The sequence below is a fragment of the Anser cygnoides genome, chromosome 15 (assembly GCF_040182565.1).
Source record: "Anser cygnoides isolate HZ-2024a breed goose chromosome 15, Taihu_goose_T2T_genome, whole genome shotgun sequence".
In the NCBI taxonomy this organism is placed as follows: domain Eukaryota; kingdom Metazoa; phylum Chordata; class Aves; order Anseriformes; family Anatidae; genus Anser; species Anser cygnoides.
The window spans coordinates 17,705,569-17,725,648 of NC_089887.1; the positions used below are offsets into that span (position 1 = coordinate 17,705,569).

A 20,080-nucleotide genomic window follows, 5' to 3' on the forward strand; every position below is an offset into this window, starting at 1 on the left:
TGTTCTTGTAGCTGCTGCATCTCGTCGTGTTTGTGGCTTCCCCAATTTATGCACTGCTGTGGGAAAATAGAGGGTTTGGCAACTAATTCCAGCTTTAAACAGAAATAACAGAAATGCTGCCTGACGGGCTCAGCCAGGGGTGGCTGACAAGGGAGCAGGAGGCTGCTTGGCAGGACAAACCAAAGAGCGGTTTTAGGGAAGCAGCACAGTAAAGAGTCATTATAATTAATACCTGTATGGTCTTTAGTTTTCTCTTTGTCACAATGGCCAAGGCACCATGAATGATCTTTAGTCATGTTTGAGCAGGAAACCTATTTATATTCTGAAGAATTATCACTGATAGAAGAGCTGACTTTGTAGAGTAACTCATGCTGTACAAATTAATTCAGTAAGGCACACTATGTAACAGTCGGTTTCTTAAAAGTGGCTGTAGTTTTAAAGGGAATGTGAGTTACAGTATGGGGAAAGACCTTTTATCTTAGAAACTCTAGCGATGACTTCATTTACTGCTTGCAGTTACTGTAAGCACTACAGATCTGCGCTGATAGAGGACATTTCTGTGAAAGACACTGCCTTCTTTGAAGTGATTTGGTTCAGCTGGCTGTCTAAGCCTATTTTTCACAGATTTCAAGAAATGTTTGGGGGATTGCAGAATTACTTTATCAGCAGTGATATGACTTTTTTAAAATCACACAGATCATGTTTTGTCAAATTAAGCATCATAGTCACAGCTACGGCGCTGTGGGGCACTGATTTTACACTTTATGAGCAGACAAATGCAGAGGTGCCTTCACCAATTTCTTATAAGTGGTATTACAAAACAGCCTGATGTATTTTTAACTTTCTCTGAATGCAGCTCAGCCACTAGAAACTGAAGGTGCAAATCTATGGGCTTGTGCTCTCTGAGCCTGGTCATCAGGAGCTAAATCACAAATTCTTTTCAACTATAAAGTCTGTACCCTGTAGAACATCAGCAATTTCAGGCAAGAAATACATTTTTTAAGTCTAAAGATGTCTGCATCTTTGCTGTTTTTGCATATGTTGAGTTATAGAGAGAAATCATTCCCCCAGTACATCATAATGATACAGTGTCCACTGCCTTATGAAGTGCATGTGAATAGCAGTTTAGGACAGTTTTATTTTTCCTCACTGATATTCATGTGGTTTGGTTATGTCAGACAGCAACTTTTCTTGCTTAAAGCCTTGTTGCTTTTAATAGGTACAAGGGAAGCCAGCACTGGTGTAATTAGCTCAGCCGAGGGTTTAATTCACCTCCTCAAAACTTAGGCACTGCTGTAGTCTTAAACACACTGCTCCTGCTGTTGCGTATTTAAGAGAGAGCTAGATTTTTAGGCAAGTTCATCCTGCGCATGCTATCTGCTTGCATCTTTGTTTGAGGCTCTTTGGGGCAGGAATCCTCTGCTGGACCAGCTCTAACAGCTTGTTCAGCAAGGCAAGGTATCAGACCCCATGGAGACCTGCCTGTCACCTGCACTCACATACATAGCAGATAGAGGTTGTTAACAGGATAGGTACCAGAGTACTTAGCACTGAAAACAGAGATGCTATTCTTTTTTTTAAAAACTTTCACAATAAAGTTTATTACATTAATAGCATTAAAAATATTATAAAATAATAAAATACTCTGCTTGGCAGAAAAATTATGCCAGGGTTTTAAAACCCCAGGTTTGTGCAAACAGTTTTTGTAAACATAAGTCAAGTGTTCAAGTTGCATCCCAAAATACAGTAAGTTGCTACAAAAATAAGTTTGCTCACTGTCAAACATGTTTAAAAACCCAGAAGGCTGGATTTCTTTACGCATCTCTCACACGTCCCTATACAGTTAATGCTGTACTTAGATCTGAAATGGGAAGGATTTCAGGTAGTCCTTTAGAACAGGATTGAGAGGGATTTGGTTTAAGTTCTCTCTTCCAAAAGTCTTCACGATGCTCTTCCGACAGAGCTCCTGCAAGGGCTGCACGCGGACTTTGCGCAGGGGGGTAACCAGTACCTTCCTTGGGGAGCTTAAGTAATGTTCCAGCAGCTTGAAAAGACAGTCAAAAGTCTCTTTGCTGCCATCCAGGCTGAAGCGCCCAGTCTGAAAGTTTATCCGGATGCTGGTGGGCCCAGTTGCTGTCTTAACACTGATAGCAAAGAAACAATTCTTCTGCGTGCTGTCCCTGATGAGGAAGGTGCCCTCGGGCTCAGACTTCAGCTTCTCATGGGCAGCACTGACAGTCAGAGGTCCCCAGTAAAAGCCACAGGCATCCAGCAGGCTGCTTGCTCGAGTGATGCTACTAAAATCCGCTTGCGAGCGAAAGGTTCGGAAGCGCGTGTTGCTCTGTGCCTGCAGAGTGCCGGGCTGGCCTGGGCCGTGGTAGCCTCGAGCCTGTGAACGATCCCGTGCTGGAGGGTCAAGTAGACATCTCGGGTCTGCTGCAACTGCATTATCTGCTGACACCTTGCTGTGCGCTACCATCCTACAGCCTAGACCAGCGGATGCGGTCTTCCATAGCGTCAGTGGCTACGGCAGGGCAGCTTTCCAGTAGCTATTCTGAAATGCCAGAGAGACACAAAGTGAGATCCCCAGGGAAAAGTGGCTGCAATCTCCAAATGACCAAGTCTTCCATTCACATGCCTCCCACCCATTATAAAATAATAAAATATTCATTTGACAATTTACACTGGGCAAACAACTGCTTGCTTTTGGACAAGATTAGCAGTCTATTACTACTGCAGAGTCCAAAGCTCCAAAAATATTTAGCAAGGATCACGAACAGCTAAAGAGGATAATGCAATTTCCCTGCTGTGAGCCTGCAGAAGCATCTCAGGACCTGGAGTGACCTAAACGGAAGGAACCTCTCATTGAGAAGTCACCCGGTGCTTGCTCCAACAGTCACAAGTCTTCAGACAACAAAGCAAGGAGGTTCTCCAACCACTCTCTCTGCACCTCCCTCTTTCCCTTCCCCCGTGCCAAGTGCTGTCTGAACTTGCAGGCAGCATCATTTGGTGCTCTGGGTGCAAAAGAGAAAGCGGGTGAAGGCAGCAGAACCCCTGCAGCTGGGCACGAGCCTGCAGGTAACTGGGGAAGAGAGCGAGGTGAATAGATGCCATTGTGTGACCGAGGCGTAACTTGGAAGGGCAGCCTGCAGCACTGCCAATTTACACAGTAATCCTCAAACTCCTTCCCTCTCTCCTGTTAACCTGAGGCTCAGCCATAAAAGGCTGTTTCCTATTCCCCCAACTTTCCCTTGGGATAGCAATGCTCCAACCTCACTAGCTTACACAAATCAACCTCTATGAACCCTTAAAGCATTACTGCTCTGTCTCTCTCTCTCTTTTTTGTATTACATGCACGTTAAGTGGCCCAATCTAAATTGCTTCCTATTGATATATCTTTCAGCATGAGGGACTAAATTCATCCCTCGTGTTACTTCAAAGGAATTAGCAGTGCTGCACCAGGAATGAGTTTGGCCTGAAATGTCTACCTCTGACAGTGTGGTTCGATACATCTCTGCCGGCTGCCTTGACCTTACTGGCAAGCATAGATTTTAGGATTTATCCCTACAGTCAGATATAGATCTGCAGCTTGTTGAGAAACCTTGAAGGATTCTCAGAAATGAATCCCTCAGCCATCTTACGGTTCAGGGTAACATGCTAATGCAGATTTCAAAGAAAGTACACCGCTAGATTCCTGTCTGCACTAATTTAACAGCTCGCTGTTTGGTTTCAGTTAGGTCAGATTACCCTCCTGAAACACCACGGCGGCTTGTAAAAATCCTTCTGCTGGCAAATAACAGGCTGAAAGCAGCACCGGGCTTTCCTTGCACAAGCAGAAGAAAACTGATGTCAGTTTTTCCAGTTTCTGGGCCAGGATTATCGCTTGGCATTTCAAGTTAACACAAAATTAAGTTTCGGCGCACGCTGCTGACAAAAAACGGCCGAGCCCAAGGGCCGCGGGGCTGCCCGCCTAGAGCCACCCGGCGCCGGGGTAAGCTGCGGGGCCCCGGGGGGTGCCTGCCCCCGTCCTGCCCCGGTCCGCGGGCCCCTCAGAGGGACACGGCGGCTGATTCCTCTCTTACACCCCCCCGAGGCTCCACAGCGAACACAACCTCCGACCCAGAGAGGGAAGGGAGCCCACACCCCCACGGCAGCCCCCCCCCTTACCTTCGGCCGCAGCGCGCACCGTACGCGGGGGCTGCGCGCCCGGCGGCGGGCGCTCGGTGCTGGCCCAGGCGGCCTCCGGAGCATCCTCCGTGCGGGGCCCCCCCCTGCCTGGCTCCGCTGCGAGCCGCGGCTGCCCCGGGCGGCACCTCCAGCGCTCTGGGCCCGCTCATCGCCTCTGCTTTCTATTTAACGCGGCGGCGGCGGCGCTTTTCTGCGCGCCCGCCCCTCCCCGGCCTTCTCCGAAAACACGTGGCCCCGCTTCGCTTTCACTTTCCCAATGAGTCACGGCTCGCCGGGGCTCAGCCTAGCTGGGCAGGGCTGAGCCGAGCCGGGCTCCCGGCGGAGCGACGGGGGCAGCCGGTACTGCCCCAGCCCCTGCCCCGGGCCGTGCCGGGCCCCGCTGCTCCCTTATCCCCTTGTCCCCCTGTCCCCTTGTCCCGCTGTCCCCTTGTCCCCTGAAAGCCGCCCGAGGGGTGCCGGAGGAGCCCCGCCGCGGCCCGCAGAGGGCGCAGGACTCGGTGTGCCCGGTCCCGGGGGGCGAGGGGAGAGCCGGCGGGGGGCCGGGACGAGCGGGGGGCAAGCGGCCTGCCGAGGGGAGCGGGGCGGCACGGGCAGGGCAGGGGAGGGGGCTTCGTGCCTGGCTGGGGCATGGCCAACAAAGGGTGCAGCCTTGGAGCAGCAGTGGCTTTGCGCTGGAAGAGCATTCAGAGAAACCTGCGAGCCTTCCACTCGGAGGACCGCGCCGACGCTGCGCTGGTTTCAGAGTTCTCAAGCGAGAATTTCTCCGGGGCTTTCTGCAGAGCGATCGGACTTACAAGTAACTGTTCAAATCCCCAGCTGTATGTATGACCTTGGCAGAAGCCAGTGCAGGAGGCTTGGGATGCTGTTCTGCTCACCCACAGGGAGATTTGCCAGCCTCAAGTAATCAAGCCGGTGTTTGATCTGCTCCTTCAGGCAGGTCCCAGCAAAGTGTGCCCTCCTTCAAAGAGGATGCCGCTTAAAGCAGTAACCAACATCTATTTAAAAGGCTGAGAAATCTTTCTTTTGACTCTTCCTTTTTGGAAGCCAGTTGCCCTAACCTAGCGCAGTCATTCACCTTCCCGAGTGTGCGGAAAAAGTTTGTGAGGAATTCGCTGCCTCTCAACTCTGGAATCAATACATAAACTTGTCTCTTCTATGTGGTCGGGGGCATGCAGTATGACAGGTGATTTTTGGAGCCAGACTGCTTTACATCAGGAGCAGAGAGAGGGTGTTTTCCCCTTACAGTCAATGTGGTGTTTTGTGACAATGGAAAGGAAATATTTCTGTCGGATGATTAAGGGCTGGGGGCCAGAAAGGACTTGTGAGTTGCCCTTTGGGATGCAGACAAGGGGATGTATTTCCTGTGCTGGGGCTGTATATTCTTTTCAAAAGCCGCTGTGGTCAGACTGAGTTAGTTAACCTCGTGGTGGTACAGTGCCCTACAGCGATGGGCTGCTGGTGTACAGTAGGCGAACCTGGAAATTTCTGATGATGCTCTAGCCACCAAAATTTACTGTTCATGTAGTACAGTTGTCATGAATTTGGAGAAACGGAGCTCATCATAAATTTTAAGAACTGGCATAGAGATTCCATTTTTGCTCAGAAATCTCTTTCAGGCCATTTCTGAGTGACTGAGCTAGAGCTGAGGTTCATTATGAGCAGCTGGGGGAGGGAAGCTCAGCTGCTTTTCTCTGTAAAACAAAAGCATTCTGGAATGGTGGAACTGAAACTTGCTTTAGAATTCAAACATGCAATAGTGAGAAATGTTTTGCCACTGTTTGCTTTGCTTTGTAGTGTGCTCCTACACACTATGGCTGCTTCATACAAGGCACTGTTCAGACGCAGTAGGACCAGGCCTTGCCCTTGACTGCATAAAACCTACTTAGACAAAACAAAGTCCTCTACCTCCCCTCCATAGAGAAGAGATTTGAAGTGCTTTGACTGTAAGGCAAATCAGAGCCAAAAAATGCACCTCAGATCCTCTAACTCCCAGCTTGGCCCCGAGGCACCGCTTGCTCCTGCCATCACCGCGGCTCTCATGAGTGGAGCAGGGCATGGCCACACAGCAGCACGGCGCTGCAGGTGTTTCTCAGGTGAGATGGAGGCTGGCTGCCGGTTGCCACAGGCATGCCAGGAAAGCTGTTACACTCTCACATAATTTTTAATTTTGTAAGATCACAAGGGAAGGCAGCTCCTCTGGGTGCACGTGCAGTCTGGCTGCCATGGACTGAGTAGCTGACAAAGCGTCTGTCCAAAAAGTCTTCCTCATTCAGTGGGAATGTGGTAATAAAGCTTAACTGCAAACCTTCAGAGCTTGGCAGGGCTCAGATGGGTAGGTGAGCTCCCAGTCACCAGGGAGAGTGATGGAGAGAGTCTGAGCTCAGGCACCAAAAGCCAAGCGCGTCAGGCTGCTGCTTAAAGTTTGCTGTCTTCTGTACGTGAATCGCAGTGAGAGTGGTCTAGGATGCTCCATAAAGTGTTCCAGAAAGGCTTGCCCAGGAGAAGCAGGGCTCAGTTGTGACATGTGAAGGACTTTTACAGTGGGTGAAGATTTTGTGGTAGGAAGAGTTGGGGCTTTAGACTTGAGGGTCTCACACATTGAGTTTTATTGGGATATCTTGTTTTTTTCCCACTCACATTTCCTTTTGCAAGGCCGTGTCCTCAGCCTTCTGTTTACTTCCTTACCCTCTCTCCCTCTACCTAAAATCCCCATGATCTGGGCCTTTGAAAGACATCCATTCCAGCAGGTTTGGATAAAAAGATGTTACTTTTAGACAAAAAGAGGTTACTCTACCCAGTAGAGGGCAGTGCATAAATTTGGAGCTGATGGAGAGCTGCTGAGCAAGAGCGCACATGGAAAGAAGGTCTCCAGAAATGACTGAAGTTTGAAGCACTGCTGCCAAATCAGGTGTTTCTGATCTCTGCTCAATGAGCTCACCTTAATGAGCACTCGTTGCATATTGCAAGGTGAGTTAGGCCCTCTTTAGAGTCTCTCTGGTAAGTAGAGTCTTCCCTGGCAAACTCTTTCAGACCTTCTGTTGGTTTCTTGTTTGTTTGGATTTTTTTTTTTTCCTTTTCACAAAGTACTATTTCACATGGAGAAAGAAATCCTGCTCCCTTTCTTCCCTGCTTATGGTCTCAGAAAAGAAAGGCAAAGTTTGGGGTGAAAGAAAAAGGATTCCCCTATTTCTCTGGGCAGAAATGTAAACACTTCTGATGTGAAGGATTGTATCAGTAAAGCTCCTAAGGTTTGGATAAAGAACAAACTCAATTTTGTTTAAAATAAGAGCCCTGACTCCTATTTCATAAACATTGGATTGGAAAATGAGGAAAAAAAAAAATCAGAGGAAACTCTAGTCATTTCTACAGCAGGAACATGGCTTGCTCGCTGGCCAGAAATGCATTGGGTGCAGCGAAAGGTCTGCCAGAAGGCAGTGAGGGAAAAAGCACAGATCTTGAGAATGGTGTTGAAGGTGGGAGAGCACTATGTCTCTTGGGGATAATATATGTGATGTTTCCCTGTTTTTCTAGGTTCTTTTTTTCAGAAAACATACCCTGAGCCATGTTAGCAGCAGTGTAAGGTAGGCAGAGCTTTCTTTATGATTGCTCCAAGCCTTTCTTCACCCTGTGAAACCACCAAGGGGTAGGAGGCTGTGATACCATGTATGGTATTCCCCAGAATAAAATCCCTCGTGGGGCACTCCACACCCTACTGAATTCATCCACCCTGCAGGGACAGTCCTCTGGAAGAAAAAAAAAATGCAAATAACTTAAAACAATTAGAAAATCAGTGGACACTCCCCATTTCAGCTGCATTCCTTTTTTTTGAGACGAGATGCAGACACTGATTCTCATAGGAAGCCAAATGAATTGGTAGGCCAACATGTCTGTGGAATGGTGTTTTGGTTAGAGTTTGGTATAGCAAGTGGATGATCAGTGTGGGAGTTAATGCATGAATGTTAAATCAGCTAATTCTGTTGTTTTTATTAAGACAGTTGGCAATGAGTAATTAAAATATTTTCCCAGGCCTAATAAATCACTGTTTTCTTGTACGAATGATTCAAGTAGGTAGGGTCACATATGTTATTATTAGTGTTTTGAGGTTAGAGCCTCCCTTGTGCTGCTGTTGGAGGTGGTATCCCTTGGATGAAAGAGCTCATTGTCTAAACTGCCCAAACCAGCAGCATGATTTGCAGAGCAGAAGAACTGAAGCACCGAGAAGTTCAGTGATTTGCTTTAAGTCAGAGAGTGAGACAGTCTGCAGAAGGGCTAGGACTGGAACGTAATTCAGGTCTTCAGAGCCCCGTACTAGAAACTTAACCACAATACCATCCTTCCTGTTTTAGTGGGTTTTGTTTTCTTCTCCAGAATCTGAATTTTCATTTAAATGAAACCCCTGAAATCGGAATTCTTTGATTTTGCAAGTAAAGTAGACACCACATTGTTTCTGAGCTTGCTTTCAGATGTACTGAAACCAGCAGCACTGAGAGAAGTGTGAACCTCCATCACCCACTTTAACTTGGTATTAAGGTCAGAGCTTGATGTAGTTAAATGGGACATGCCCAAAAGATCTAACTACCCTGACTAGACATTTCCTTATACATCTCCATTTCCATACTATCCATACTGTTGTGTTGTAGGTTAAGAGGTGATAAAGTGAGCCTGTTCAATACAGCTTATCCTCTTAACCTTTTAGGCATTTGTCTTTAGGCAAAATGGCTATAAAAATGACTCACTTTATACTGATATTAATGCCCATGTTATGTGTCACTCAAGGATGCTGGGTTTATTAGTTTCTCCATGGCAGCATACGTAAGTCATTATGCCAAGAACAAAATAGAGTTTGAGATGTCCTCAGATGGTTTTCATGTCTATACCTAGGTTAGGGGTGGCCAGTAAGTACACAAGCAGTATTCTGAGCTGGATTTCAAGCTGTTCTGCAGATAATGTACAATTTAGATCCCATCCAGCTAGGATGGATGATAGAAAATTTTAATTTTTGTCTTCTAACAAGGATTGCTGTCAGTATTAGCCATGAGGATGTGCATATGTCTACTGGCTAGGATGAAAAGCTGTGTTTTTGGGAAGTTAAACTAATTAAGCTTAAGAGCATGCTAAAATTGAGTAAGAGTGGAGCCTCTCCCTCTCATGAGTTGCTCTGAATATTCCAGACAAATTCTTTGAAATATATCTCTGTAAGAGAAATAAACTGTTATGCTTTAAATAAGTCCTAAATTCTCTGAGGCTATGAGGAATTTTTTTTTTCTTTTTTCTCCCTAAGTTGACTACTTTGGAATTGTTTATTTAAAATGTTGTTAGTTTCTTCTTCTGGAGCAGTTAATGTTGGTTTACTTGGACCCTGCCTGCTCTTCAGTGGAAGCTCATTTGTTGATATTAACCAAGTCAAATAAAGATCTGCGTTAGTCTTATGAATTCAAATGCTAAGCAGTTAGCTATACAAGAATGTGGTTTGGATTGACTACATTTCAGTACAGACATCCTTCTTGGTAATTAGCTGAGTAAAAAGAAAAAGAGAAAAAAGGAAGGACTGAAGTTGTTGGTAGAAGCATTGTGAAAGGGCAACATGCTTTCTGGTGGTGTTTGTTTTTTTTAATTTTCTTCATACAAATGAGAGATTTGCATAGCATGGGCGTGGGTGGGTGTGGGCCTGTGTGTATGCACAAACTCCACAATTGGCAGAGGAATTCTAGGTCCCCAGCAATCATGCTGGTGCTAGTTGCAGAGGTAGTAGGCTGCCTTTCAGATGGGAGAACTACCGCAGTAAAAACTGAACTGGATATTTTAAAGGAGAACCATATGATGGTAGCTTGGCTTCCACTTACTGGACTGCAGAGGTTTCGATGGTGGCTGGAGGAACATGTACCTTGAATTTCACAGCCAGTTGCTAATTTTACTTCCATCTGGATACCATGATACCTGAGTGATCCTTTCAGAAGTAAGCCAGAACAGACTGCCTTCCTCTGCCCCCTCTCCATTGCCTCCGTCACCACCCCAGCAGCTCTCTCCTTTGCTCTTGAAGCTACGTTCTCTATTTTTCCATTTCCCCATTCTTGTGTATTTTCAGATCCCAGGCCAACGAATGAGGAGTGGTAAAATGGCACAGGAAAATCAGCTGTAGCACTGAACTCTGCTGTAGATTTTGGAGCTGAAGTTAGTGCTCACACATGCAGTTGGAGTCCTCCATGTAATGTCAGAAGGGGATGCTGGAGAGGTCATAAGCTTTGGGGGATATTTATTTGTGAAGTGGGGGTGTTGAGGGTACCAAACAAAACATCCGTTCATAATCCAAAAAGGCCTCCAGTGTCTCTTTGTCACTATTTTAATGGTATTACTACCCTCTGGTCTTACAGTTTTCCATTCTTAACAGTCATTTTCTGCCACTTCCCTGTGCTTTCAATGACTAGTTAGTCTGTGTCCTGCATGGTTTACAAGATTACAGATTTGCATTTACTGCTGCAGGTGAACATTGATGCCATTTCTGGTGCTCTCATGATTCCATCTATTAAAATCACACAGAAATAACTTCTTATAAAGTAATTCAAAGGCTGTGTCATCAGTGTCTGATACATTTCATTCACAGGCACAACCAACATGAGGAGATTTTTATGGTTGGGGTGAGGTAGAGCAAATGACTCAAATGTTCCCCCACATTTGGTTTTCAGTCCACAGAAACAGATGAAAATTCACTCTTAATATTGTCAGACGGACCCAAATCTCAGTTTTATTTCCTTGAATGTAGAGAGACTCAACAGTCCAAATTAAAGGGGAAAAAAAAGTGGGTTGGCTTTTAAAGTGAATGAAGGCAGATACAGTGCTGTTAGAGAATCCAGAAGTAGCACACAGGAAGCTGAAAAATCAAAAGGTGATGGTGTTGTAAATCAGCTTCTCATCCAGATCCACGCGGACAATCTTATTTATTTCACAATGCACTGAGACACTTTCAGATGACTTGGTTGGATTGTTAATACTTGAAATCATCAAGCCTCAGTCTGAATAAATCACCATTAAAACTCAGCCACAAAAAGCTATTTTTGTAGGTTTTCCTACTATTATGATATGCAGGCCCCTATATTCCTACTGTGATTGCTGTTTTAATAACTGATATTTTTACAGTCGCAATCTAATCTCAAGATCATAAACTATCCAGCCTCTTATGATGAAAAAATATTAAGGACCCTTGGTTCTGCAGTAGCAAATAATTCATATATACAACAGATAGGAACTAGTGAATGCACATCTCATTCTGCTACACAGATAGATCCTATATGGATTTTAATGCTGTCTTATGGCCTTGGATAATTATAGAACTTATGTCTGCAAAAATGTAGGCAAAAAATAGGTAATATTAATTTTATTTTCTCAATTTTCGATGTATTTACTGAGAAATTAGCTAGATTTCTGTTCTTCTGTCCTCACTTCCTGGAAAATGATAGGTCTTGATAAGTGGCTCAACAGTCTACTTCAGAACAGAAATATTAATTCCACATTTGCCAAGATAAAGAAAAAAATAAAAGTCAAAACCACTGCCATAATTAACAGTTGTTTTGTTTTATTTTATTTCAGACATCATCCTTCTCCAGAATTATTGCAAACGCTGGCCAATTTTACTTGTGAAGTCAACAAGCTGTGCTCAGAATAAATTAGCTTCATCATATTCCAAACACTGCAGAATTTCTAGGAATCTGGAAAAGAAGTTGGCAATTTCTGACACAAGATAAAAGCACTTTACATGTAGAACTCTTGGCATCTGTAACTAAAGTGATAAATCAAAAACTTAATCCAAAGATATTAATGATGCCTTCTCTAAGTTTAGAAATATTTATATTAGTTAGATACAGACCTCACCACAAATGCTTATGGATTAATTTAGAAGAAATATTATGTTAGGTAAAATTAGCGTATCATAGCATGCAGTCCTTGATGTCCCCTCTCAGTAAATTAGGCAATTGAGAATATGAAAGTGGGAAGAGTGCCCATCTTGGAGGATTTCCTCCAGGAGCACTATAGACATCTCGCTGAATTGCTGTTGGGAGGTTTTACGTCTGTGGTGACTCACTTTGTAAGGGCAGCTTCATCCTCCAGTTCTGTGAGGACTCCTGTTATCAGCTGTCTTAAACTGGGAAGAAATTCTGTGCTGTATTTCAATTGCAAATCCATTTCAGTTCATAATAACGTCAAAATACTGGCAAAGTTTCTGATAATGAGTCTAGAGGAAGCATTAGGATTAGTCACATAAATTGAATTGAGCTTGCCAAGATAACCTTCAAAAACTTATTGACCATATTAGTAGTGACATGTGATGATCTCAAACTCCAAGTCATTCTAATACAACTTTACTCACAGAAAACCCTTTTGGTAAGGTGGCTGGAGCTATTCTTATCCACAAACAGTTTAGAATTGTTCCTCTGTTTAGTTTTCTGCTCCAGCTGTCCTGTTCTGACTGTCTCATACCTCGAGCATGGCCTGAGTAACCTCTCAGTTTCTGCAGTGGTACCAAAGTTATGGTCCATGACGTTCTGGTTTTACTTCTAAACAGAATGATCCGTATGTTCCTGATATTACAGCCCCACTCAACATAAATTACTGCAGCCTTCAGGTGACTGCTCTTTCAGTAAATACCTATGCTGAAGTTCTGTAATTAGATTTCTCTAATCACCACTTTCAAAATGCAGATTAGCAGTTGGGTGATAATTTGTAATTAAAAAAAAATATATAATTCTTCAAATGTCAAGTAATGGAGCATTTTCCCTTGAGAATTTTTATGGGCAAACAGATGCAATTAAGCACCTATATATAATACAATAATACAAAGAAATCCCAATAAACTGATGAATGTGAATTTAAATCCCATGCTCTTTCTAATGATTTCCCATGTAAGTAGGTGAACATCCTCTCTCCCTGAGTCTATGGGGAAAGGTTAGAATACTAACAGGGAATATGGATTTTCCATGCAATGAAAGCTCATGCCCTTTCATGCCATGACTTCCACAAAACAGAGGTGGAGGACTTACGGCTAAGATCCTGCACACCCTAACAGCTTTTCCTGTCTTTGGAGGCCTGCCAGAGACCCAGAATTTCTGGCTACATTAAAAATGCTCCTGTGTCCTCCCAGATGGGTACTTGCTTTGGTCAGGAGGAAATCTTTAATGAGGTTAGCTTTCTTTGCTAAAGGCTTGGCAGGAGCTTCATCAGAGCCCTTCAGAGGATTTCCAGTTAGAGTAGTATGTAAGCCCAGTAACAATAGTACAAGGTCTGTGATCTTAGGTTGTTTCTCAGTTTTTTTCCTTCATCCAAAAAGATGAAGACTTTGTTCTCTAGTGTGTGCTGGTTCTTTAATAGGAATGGGATGCAAGTGCCATGGCTTCACATTAGCCTTTACTTCAGCATCCAAAGTGCTGCTGGTGGCACTGTGGCAATCACTGTTGTTAGCAAAATGGAAAGTAGACTTGCACCCAGAACAGACCACTGGGGTCCAGACCACTTCCTTGCTAAAAATAGTTTATTTTTTAAGAGACAAAAACACATACATTTGATGCTCACTTCTAGATACATTTGTGTTACACATTTTGAATTATCTGAAAGGGTACCACTTAGCTCCCTTCATTTTCCTGCCTTCACCCTGAATTTATATTCCTCTCATATTTTTCCTTTACTTTCTTACTGTCCCATTTTCCCCAGAACAACCATTGACTGTTGTGCTGCATTCCTGAGAAGCCCAAGATTGAGGTTGTGCATGTTCCAGGGATGTGACGCTGTGGGATAATGGCACGGAAGGGTCCCAGGTGACAGCACTGGAAAAAGCATCTCACCTGGTTCAAGCTTCTTGCTTGCTCATGGGTCATACTGAAAATAGCTCACCCCTGATCAGTCTGCAATAAATAGCTTGTATCCCAGCAGTGTGTTACGTAGTTTTCTGCACTTTTCCTTCTCTGTTTCTGTATGAAACTCAAAAAAAAAAAAAAAAGTTAATTCAGTACACACACACACACAAACGAATGCATTTACTATTTACTTTCAGTGGCTGCGTTTACCATCAAAGTTGATAGTGTTTCCTGAAATTGGTTTCTGATCCCCCTGAAAGGCTGTGGGTTTGGGTGCTTTTGCTTTTTTTTTTTTTCCCCTTCTCCTCTCTTTCTCTCTCTCTCTTTTCTTAAAGGTTAATTTCAGGGAAACTGAGCAATACACTTGAAACTCTAAAATATCAACTGTGCAGATGAACTGCGGTACCAAGAGTGTAACTTGTGACCTGTCTCCAGTTCCTCGAATTCCAGTGAATTCCCGGTTTCCACTAATGGGTGGCAGGCAGATCAGTGTGTGGTTATTTTCTGCTAATCTTGTGCCAACATGTGGTGGTAGACAGGTAGGAGGACAATGATTTGGAGGGGACAGAAATAATAACACTGCCTTGAGACCAGGGAGATAACCCCATTGGTTTCTACAGCAATACGCTCATTCATCTGGGTCAGATCACAATGAATCCTCTTCATGTGACAGACCTGCTGCCCAAAATACCAAGAATAGTACATCCTGCACATTTTTGGCCAATAAATAGTCTCCTGTGATTCATTCAGCATCTTTCCTCTGCTTTGCGTGAGCTCTCAAGTGTGTACTTGAAAGGCAGGGCTAGAGCTGACTCTGTTTTTAAAAAATGAGCCACAAGAAGAGCGTTGTGCAGCACAAAAAAAGTGCTGGGGTGTAAAAAAATAAAAACTCAAGCATAAAAATACCTGCCAGCGTGGATGGCTAAGGTAGTTACTTCTTTGTAGCTATGACCCCCACACTGCTGTACTGAACTGGATGCTTCTGCTGGCTGTTGGGAACCAGCCTGATGAGACTTCCCTCTCTGAACTTCACTCCCTCCCTAACTGCAACACCAAGAGTGTAGCTGGCAGCTTCCCAGCAGTCCTGTGGCTGGTTTTAATTTGCATAAACTTTTCTATAGACCGGTATAAACATAGAGAAGCAGGTCCAACTGACGTGTTTTCTTGTCTTTGTATCACCTCCCAGCCCTCTTTTTCAGGACTTAGACTTGTGCAGGAAGCAGCAGGTTTGGGAGATGCTGCTCAGAGGGTTTGGGCTCCGGTGTTGTCCTTGGCTGGATGTGCTCTGCCAAGAAGCCCTCCATGAACACAGATGAGTCCTTCACACTGGGATTCAGCAGCCATTCACTTCTGAAACTGCGATTTCGGTGCAGTCATGAGGCTCAGGAACATCACTGTTCCTGAGAGTAATTAGCCTGCTTCCTCTTGTGTTGTCTTAATTAGCAGTTTGTACTTGCACACCACAGCCAGCCTCCTGTCCTGCACCAGGCACACATGCTGCACTGATGCTATGTGGTTTACAAAGCCTAGAACTGAAAAATTGGGCAATATCGGATTTACACACACACGCAACCTGAAAACTGCCCACTCATGCATCTGTATGCCGAGTGACGCAGGGGTGCTGGTGAAATGTGTGATCTTAACTCTTTCACAAAACTAGGACAGAGTTTGCAGGAAAAGACAGGGAAGGCCCTTTCTAACTTTCAAGGGCTAAAATTTGCAAAAAATTACCTTTTAAAAAAATATTTTTTTTTCAATAGATGTCTATACTTTACAAAGAAGAAATTAATAAAAAGAAGCTTTGCTAGAGTTCCAGCATAGTTTTTTGATACAAACTTGTTGTTGTTTTAATTACTTTAAATGCCAGAAAAAGACAGTGTGCTGAGTGGTAGAGCAGGACTCTGTCTCCAGGTGCTGGATGTGCTGCTGTAGGTACCCATGCTGGTAAGGTGTACTATGACAGCATGCTGGTTTCTAGGAGTCCAGCAATGCAAAACATGCATACAGGCCAGGTATGACAAAGAAATTAGAGTGGTTGGAAAAAAGTACTACCTTGTACTGGGGGTAGAAGGACAGAAGGGGCAGTATTTCTACCATCCAAAGCAAACACGTATAAAGCTCACAGAAATCCAATGCTGAACACGTGACCTTCTGGAAAGTGTCTCTGCAAATGCATCCCCAACATCTACAGCGATAAAAATCGTCTACTGAGCTGAGTCGAATGGCATAGTTGAAGTGGAGCTGTAAATAAAGTGGTAGGCGGTTTCCTGCTAAAACTCCCCTACATGTCCAAGAACCCACTGTGACTCAGCCGCTGCAGTCACTGGGAACTCGGTGCAGACACCCTTTCTAGTTGGGTATTTTTACTTCTCCTTTTGCACCATATCAAGAGGGGCTCCATTCATCCCTGGAGGAACTGAATTGACAATATGACCCAATATTTGTTAATGTCTTAAGGTAATGATCTTACAGGAGAACAACTAGACTGCTTGGACTTCTTATGAAACTGTTTCACTGTCAGTGACCCATGCCTGTAAAACAGTCTGTGTGCTCGGATCTTTGTTAGATTTTTCACGTGAAAGTTCTTGGGACTTCCATTAACGTACATTAACTGGACTCTTACCTGCATCTGTCATTGGCCTGAAGATGGAATTTTCTTTGTTTTCATTTCATGTGCAGGGAGACTGAAGAATGATTGTTTTTTTATTTTAAAAAGTGTGTGTGAATATGCTGGATGGATGGGAGATGATTAAAGTTTTGGTTATAATATGTTTTCTAATGTACCTACTGTTCCTTCAAGGAATTAGCTTCTATGGAAATATGAGCTGAGCTGGAAGAAACTATGCCCTTGGCAAAATAACAGTAGTAGCAATGTCTGGTAGTTTTTAGGTCAGCAGCATCTAGAGTCTCACTTGCCCTAGAATATTTGTTTGAAGCTGTGCCAGATATCATCTCCTTACTCTTCTGGGTTCATAGTTTTTGTACCTCCTCTGTCATTTAAACTAACACTCTCCCATGTCCATTTTGAACCTGCACAGATAGTTGCCTCTCTATGCAAAAAGTTCTGTACCCATAAGGCTTTAAACTTAGCATTGGCAATTAGTAAAGCAGATTTGGGAGATTTTCAGTTCCTATGAGCTGAGCTAGAATGGGCTATTCTGCTCTTTGCCCCTCCTCATCCCATACAGTATTTGTTCTGTCTCTTCTTTCATCTCTCATTTCTAGCCTGTCTCCTCTCCTCTGGTTCACATTCTTTCTCATAATTCTTTTATTTATTTATTTATTTATTTATTATTATTATTACTTCCTATGTGTTAGTCTCAGCTAATTCTTTATTGGCTTGTTCCACGATACTGCTGGAACTTTGTCCCCATCTGACCTTTCCCTGTGTGAACAAATCCCAATGTCCCGGGTTTCAGATTTACTCTGCTCTGCTTTTCTCTGCCTGCTGCTTTTTAGTTGCTTCCTGTAATTCTGTTTAATACCTCTTTTACTTTCAAGATGCTCTCTGTCTTTTGCTTTCTCTGTCTTCAATAAAGTATACTTCAGACAGTTTTTTTTCTTTCTTCTTCTTCTTTTTTTTTTCTTCTGAGAATTAAGTCTACCTTCTCCTCCAGTTTTCAGTTTAGCATCTGAAGCTTATCTGTGGTTCCCTCTTAGTGAACTTCCTTTCTGGGAAGTTCAGCCTCCTTATATTTTGACTCAGGTCATTAACATCAAAGTGGATTCTTTCTTTCTTGCAAATTCCCATAAATACCCACCTTTCTCCTCTTTTCTCTTCCTCAATCCTCTCCACCAGCGCACAGCAGTGCTATGCGGTTCATTCTGTTTTATGAAAGCTACCACAGAGTTGCTGTTCCCCTGACAAATCCTCTTTCTGCTGCTCTTGCACCTGTGACCAGTGGAGGGTTTGCTCTGTTCTGAAATGCTCCTGTGTGAAAAGCAGGAGTCAGGGGTCTCACACAGTGCGCATGAGGAGGGGTTACCCAAGGAGCTGGTGCCAGGAAGGGGCAGAGGCCAAAGGGACCAGGGCAGCGTGGGGAGGGATGGAGCAGGGGGACCTGGTGGTGGGGTGTTGGCCACAAGGCAGGGACTGTGCTGGGAGCACCTGAAGGTTTGGAGAAGGCAACCTTGTGAGGTGAGGATGAGGCTCTCCTGACAGGCAGAAAGGGCAGGTCAGGGAGGGGATGCCCTGGTGTGGAAGGCCGAGCACTTTGTTGCTGTGAGGAGAAAGGCAGAGAAGGGAGAGGCTTTGAGATGGGTTTGGAGAAGTGGGGTGAAGGATACAGAAGACACTGGGTCCGAGGAATGGTGGAACTGAGAGCAATGGGTGGAAGTGCTGCAGATGTGGTATGGGTGAGGGAGCTTAAAGGCAGGGGGCCCAGGATCACCATCTCACAGAGCTGGTGCTCTTAGCCAGGGCCTAGTTTTTGGGCCTGAGGACACACAATGTCCTGCTGCATCCCGTTCCTCCCAATGGACTTCCAAAACTCTCATAGCCCAACATTTTCTTCTGTCAGAAACATGGTGGCATATACTGCCAGTACATATCACACATTCACTTCCGAACAGAAATTTTAGCAGACAACCCGATATCCACACTACACTAAGAGAAAATTTCATTTCACCAAGTGACTAGAATTCTCCTCCTCCTCTTTCCCCACACACTCCTTTTTTAAGTATACTAGTACTTGAGGAAAATTTCTGGGCCACGTGGGTGGCGGCCCACGTGGGTGCCAGCCCCGGTACCCCACCAACGCTGCTGAGATCCTGCCTTCTGAGAAGAGCTCACCAGAGTGAGCGGCAGGGTGAGTAGGCAGAGCCTGGGCTGCTCAGAGCGCCACACCCATCAGTGTCCCTGCGAGGTGACTGCTGCTGCACCAGTACAGGACAGCCCGTGCTCACACCAGCCAGGGACAGCACTGCGCCCTTGTTGGCCATGGTGAGTCATCTGAGCCTCCTGCTACATCTGGCGTGAATTTCACTTTAAGTTACTAGTGCATCATTATTGTCAATATTTCCTTCACCAGAAACTGGAGCCACAAAGTTGACAATAATTACGCTTGCCAGAATCTGTCATTAAAATTGGAGACGGTTCTCAGTGGAGAAAATCAGATTTTGAGCACCACTGAGTACTGTCATCCAAGTGCTCACACACAGGTATCATTCTATTCACCAGAAATAATAAAGTGAATAAGATTCCCAGGTAGTCAAGCATGCACCTCCTTGCACTTTTCTTCTGGGTATATGGAAATCAAACTAGCAAACAGGTTTTGGGGCAATTAATCATGAAAAAGAGGAATTACATCAGAAGACTAGCCAGCCCATTTTAATTTCAAGAGAAATTTATGTCAGTCTTTTGACTAGACTTACCATTGTGTGCAACTTGACATTAAACATTAGCTTGTAATGTTCGTCTTTACACCATAACCTTGAATTACATCCATTTTTTATTCTCACCATACTGTGAGGTTGCCAGTTTAAAACTACAAAGTGGCCTAAAATAATTAGGTAACCATGCTGTAAGCTCCCAGACCCCTGGATGACATGTCCTGCCTTCAAACACCCAGCTCTGTTGTGGCTTGGAAAACTTTCCACCTCAAGTTTCTGTCTATGTCTTTTTTTTTTTCTTTTTTTTTTTTTTTTTTTTGGTATATGTATTGAAGTAGTTTGCAGGGACAGGTTTAACTTGGACTCATATTTTCAAAGGAATTAGGAGAAAACCCTTTTTCTCTTGTGCACTGTGCTTGTCAGGTATAACTGAAAGGGCTTTCTGTTGAAATAGAAAAGCCACACTGAGAAGAAAGGGAAACAAAGATAGCAAGAAAGACACTCAATTTGAATTGTTTCTGTTTATATTTGTCTCTTGTTCATAGGAAGTTCTGTTTTTATCTTTAATACTATGCAAGTTCTTATAACAGTCAGTTTAATTATAGTATTGCTCAATTTCCAAAGAAATCTCTTGCGTTTATATTTAAAAATCTTGCTGCCAAGCCCCCTCTGCTGGATGGAAAAATCATATCTTCATCCCTGCATGCAGAAGACCTCTA

The 20,080-nt window shown here is 44.2% G+C and overlaps 1 protein-coding gene across 1 annotated transcript; it reads right to left on the reverse strand.

Annotated features, from left to right (window-relative positions):
- Positions 1-1,670: 1,670 nt before the first annotated feature.
- Positions 1,671-4,397, reverse strand: SOCS1 (suppressor of cytokine signaling 1). The gene is made up of 2 exons (XM_048053740.2): positions 4,168-4,397; positions 1,671-2,554 (listed from the first exon to the last, which is right to left on the reverse strand). The coding sequence occupies exon 2, from the start codon at positions 2,477-2,479 to the stop codon at positions 1,856-1,858; it is 624 nt and encodes a 207-aa protein (XP_047909697.1). The 5' UTR covers positions 2,480-2,554; positions 4,168-4,397; the 3' UTR covers positions 1,671-1,855.
- Between the last annotated feature and the right edge of the window lie 15,683 nt (positions 4,398-20,080).

Bases quoted from the DNA above. Each gene is read 5' to 3' on its own strand.
- SOCS1 (XM_048053740.2), bottom strand. From the start codon at position 2,479: ATGGTAGCGCACAGCAAGGTGTCAGCAGATAATGCAGTTGCAGCAGAC.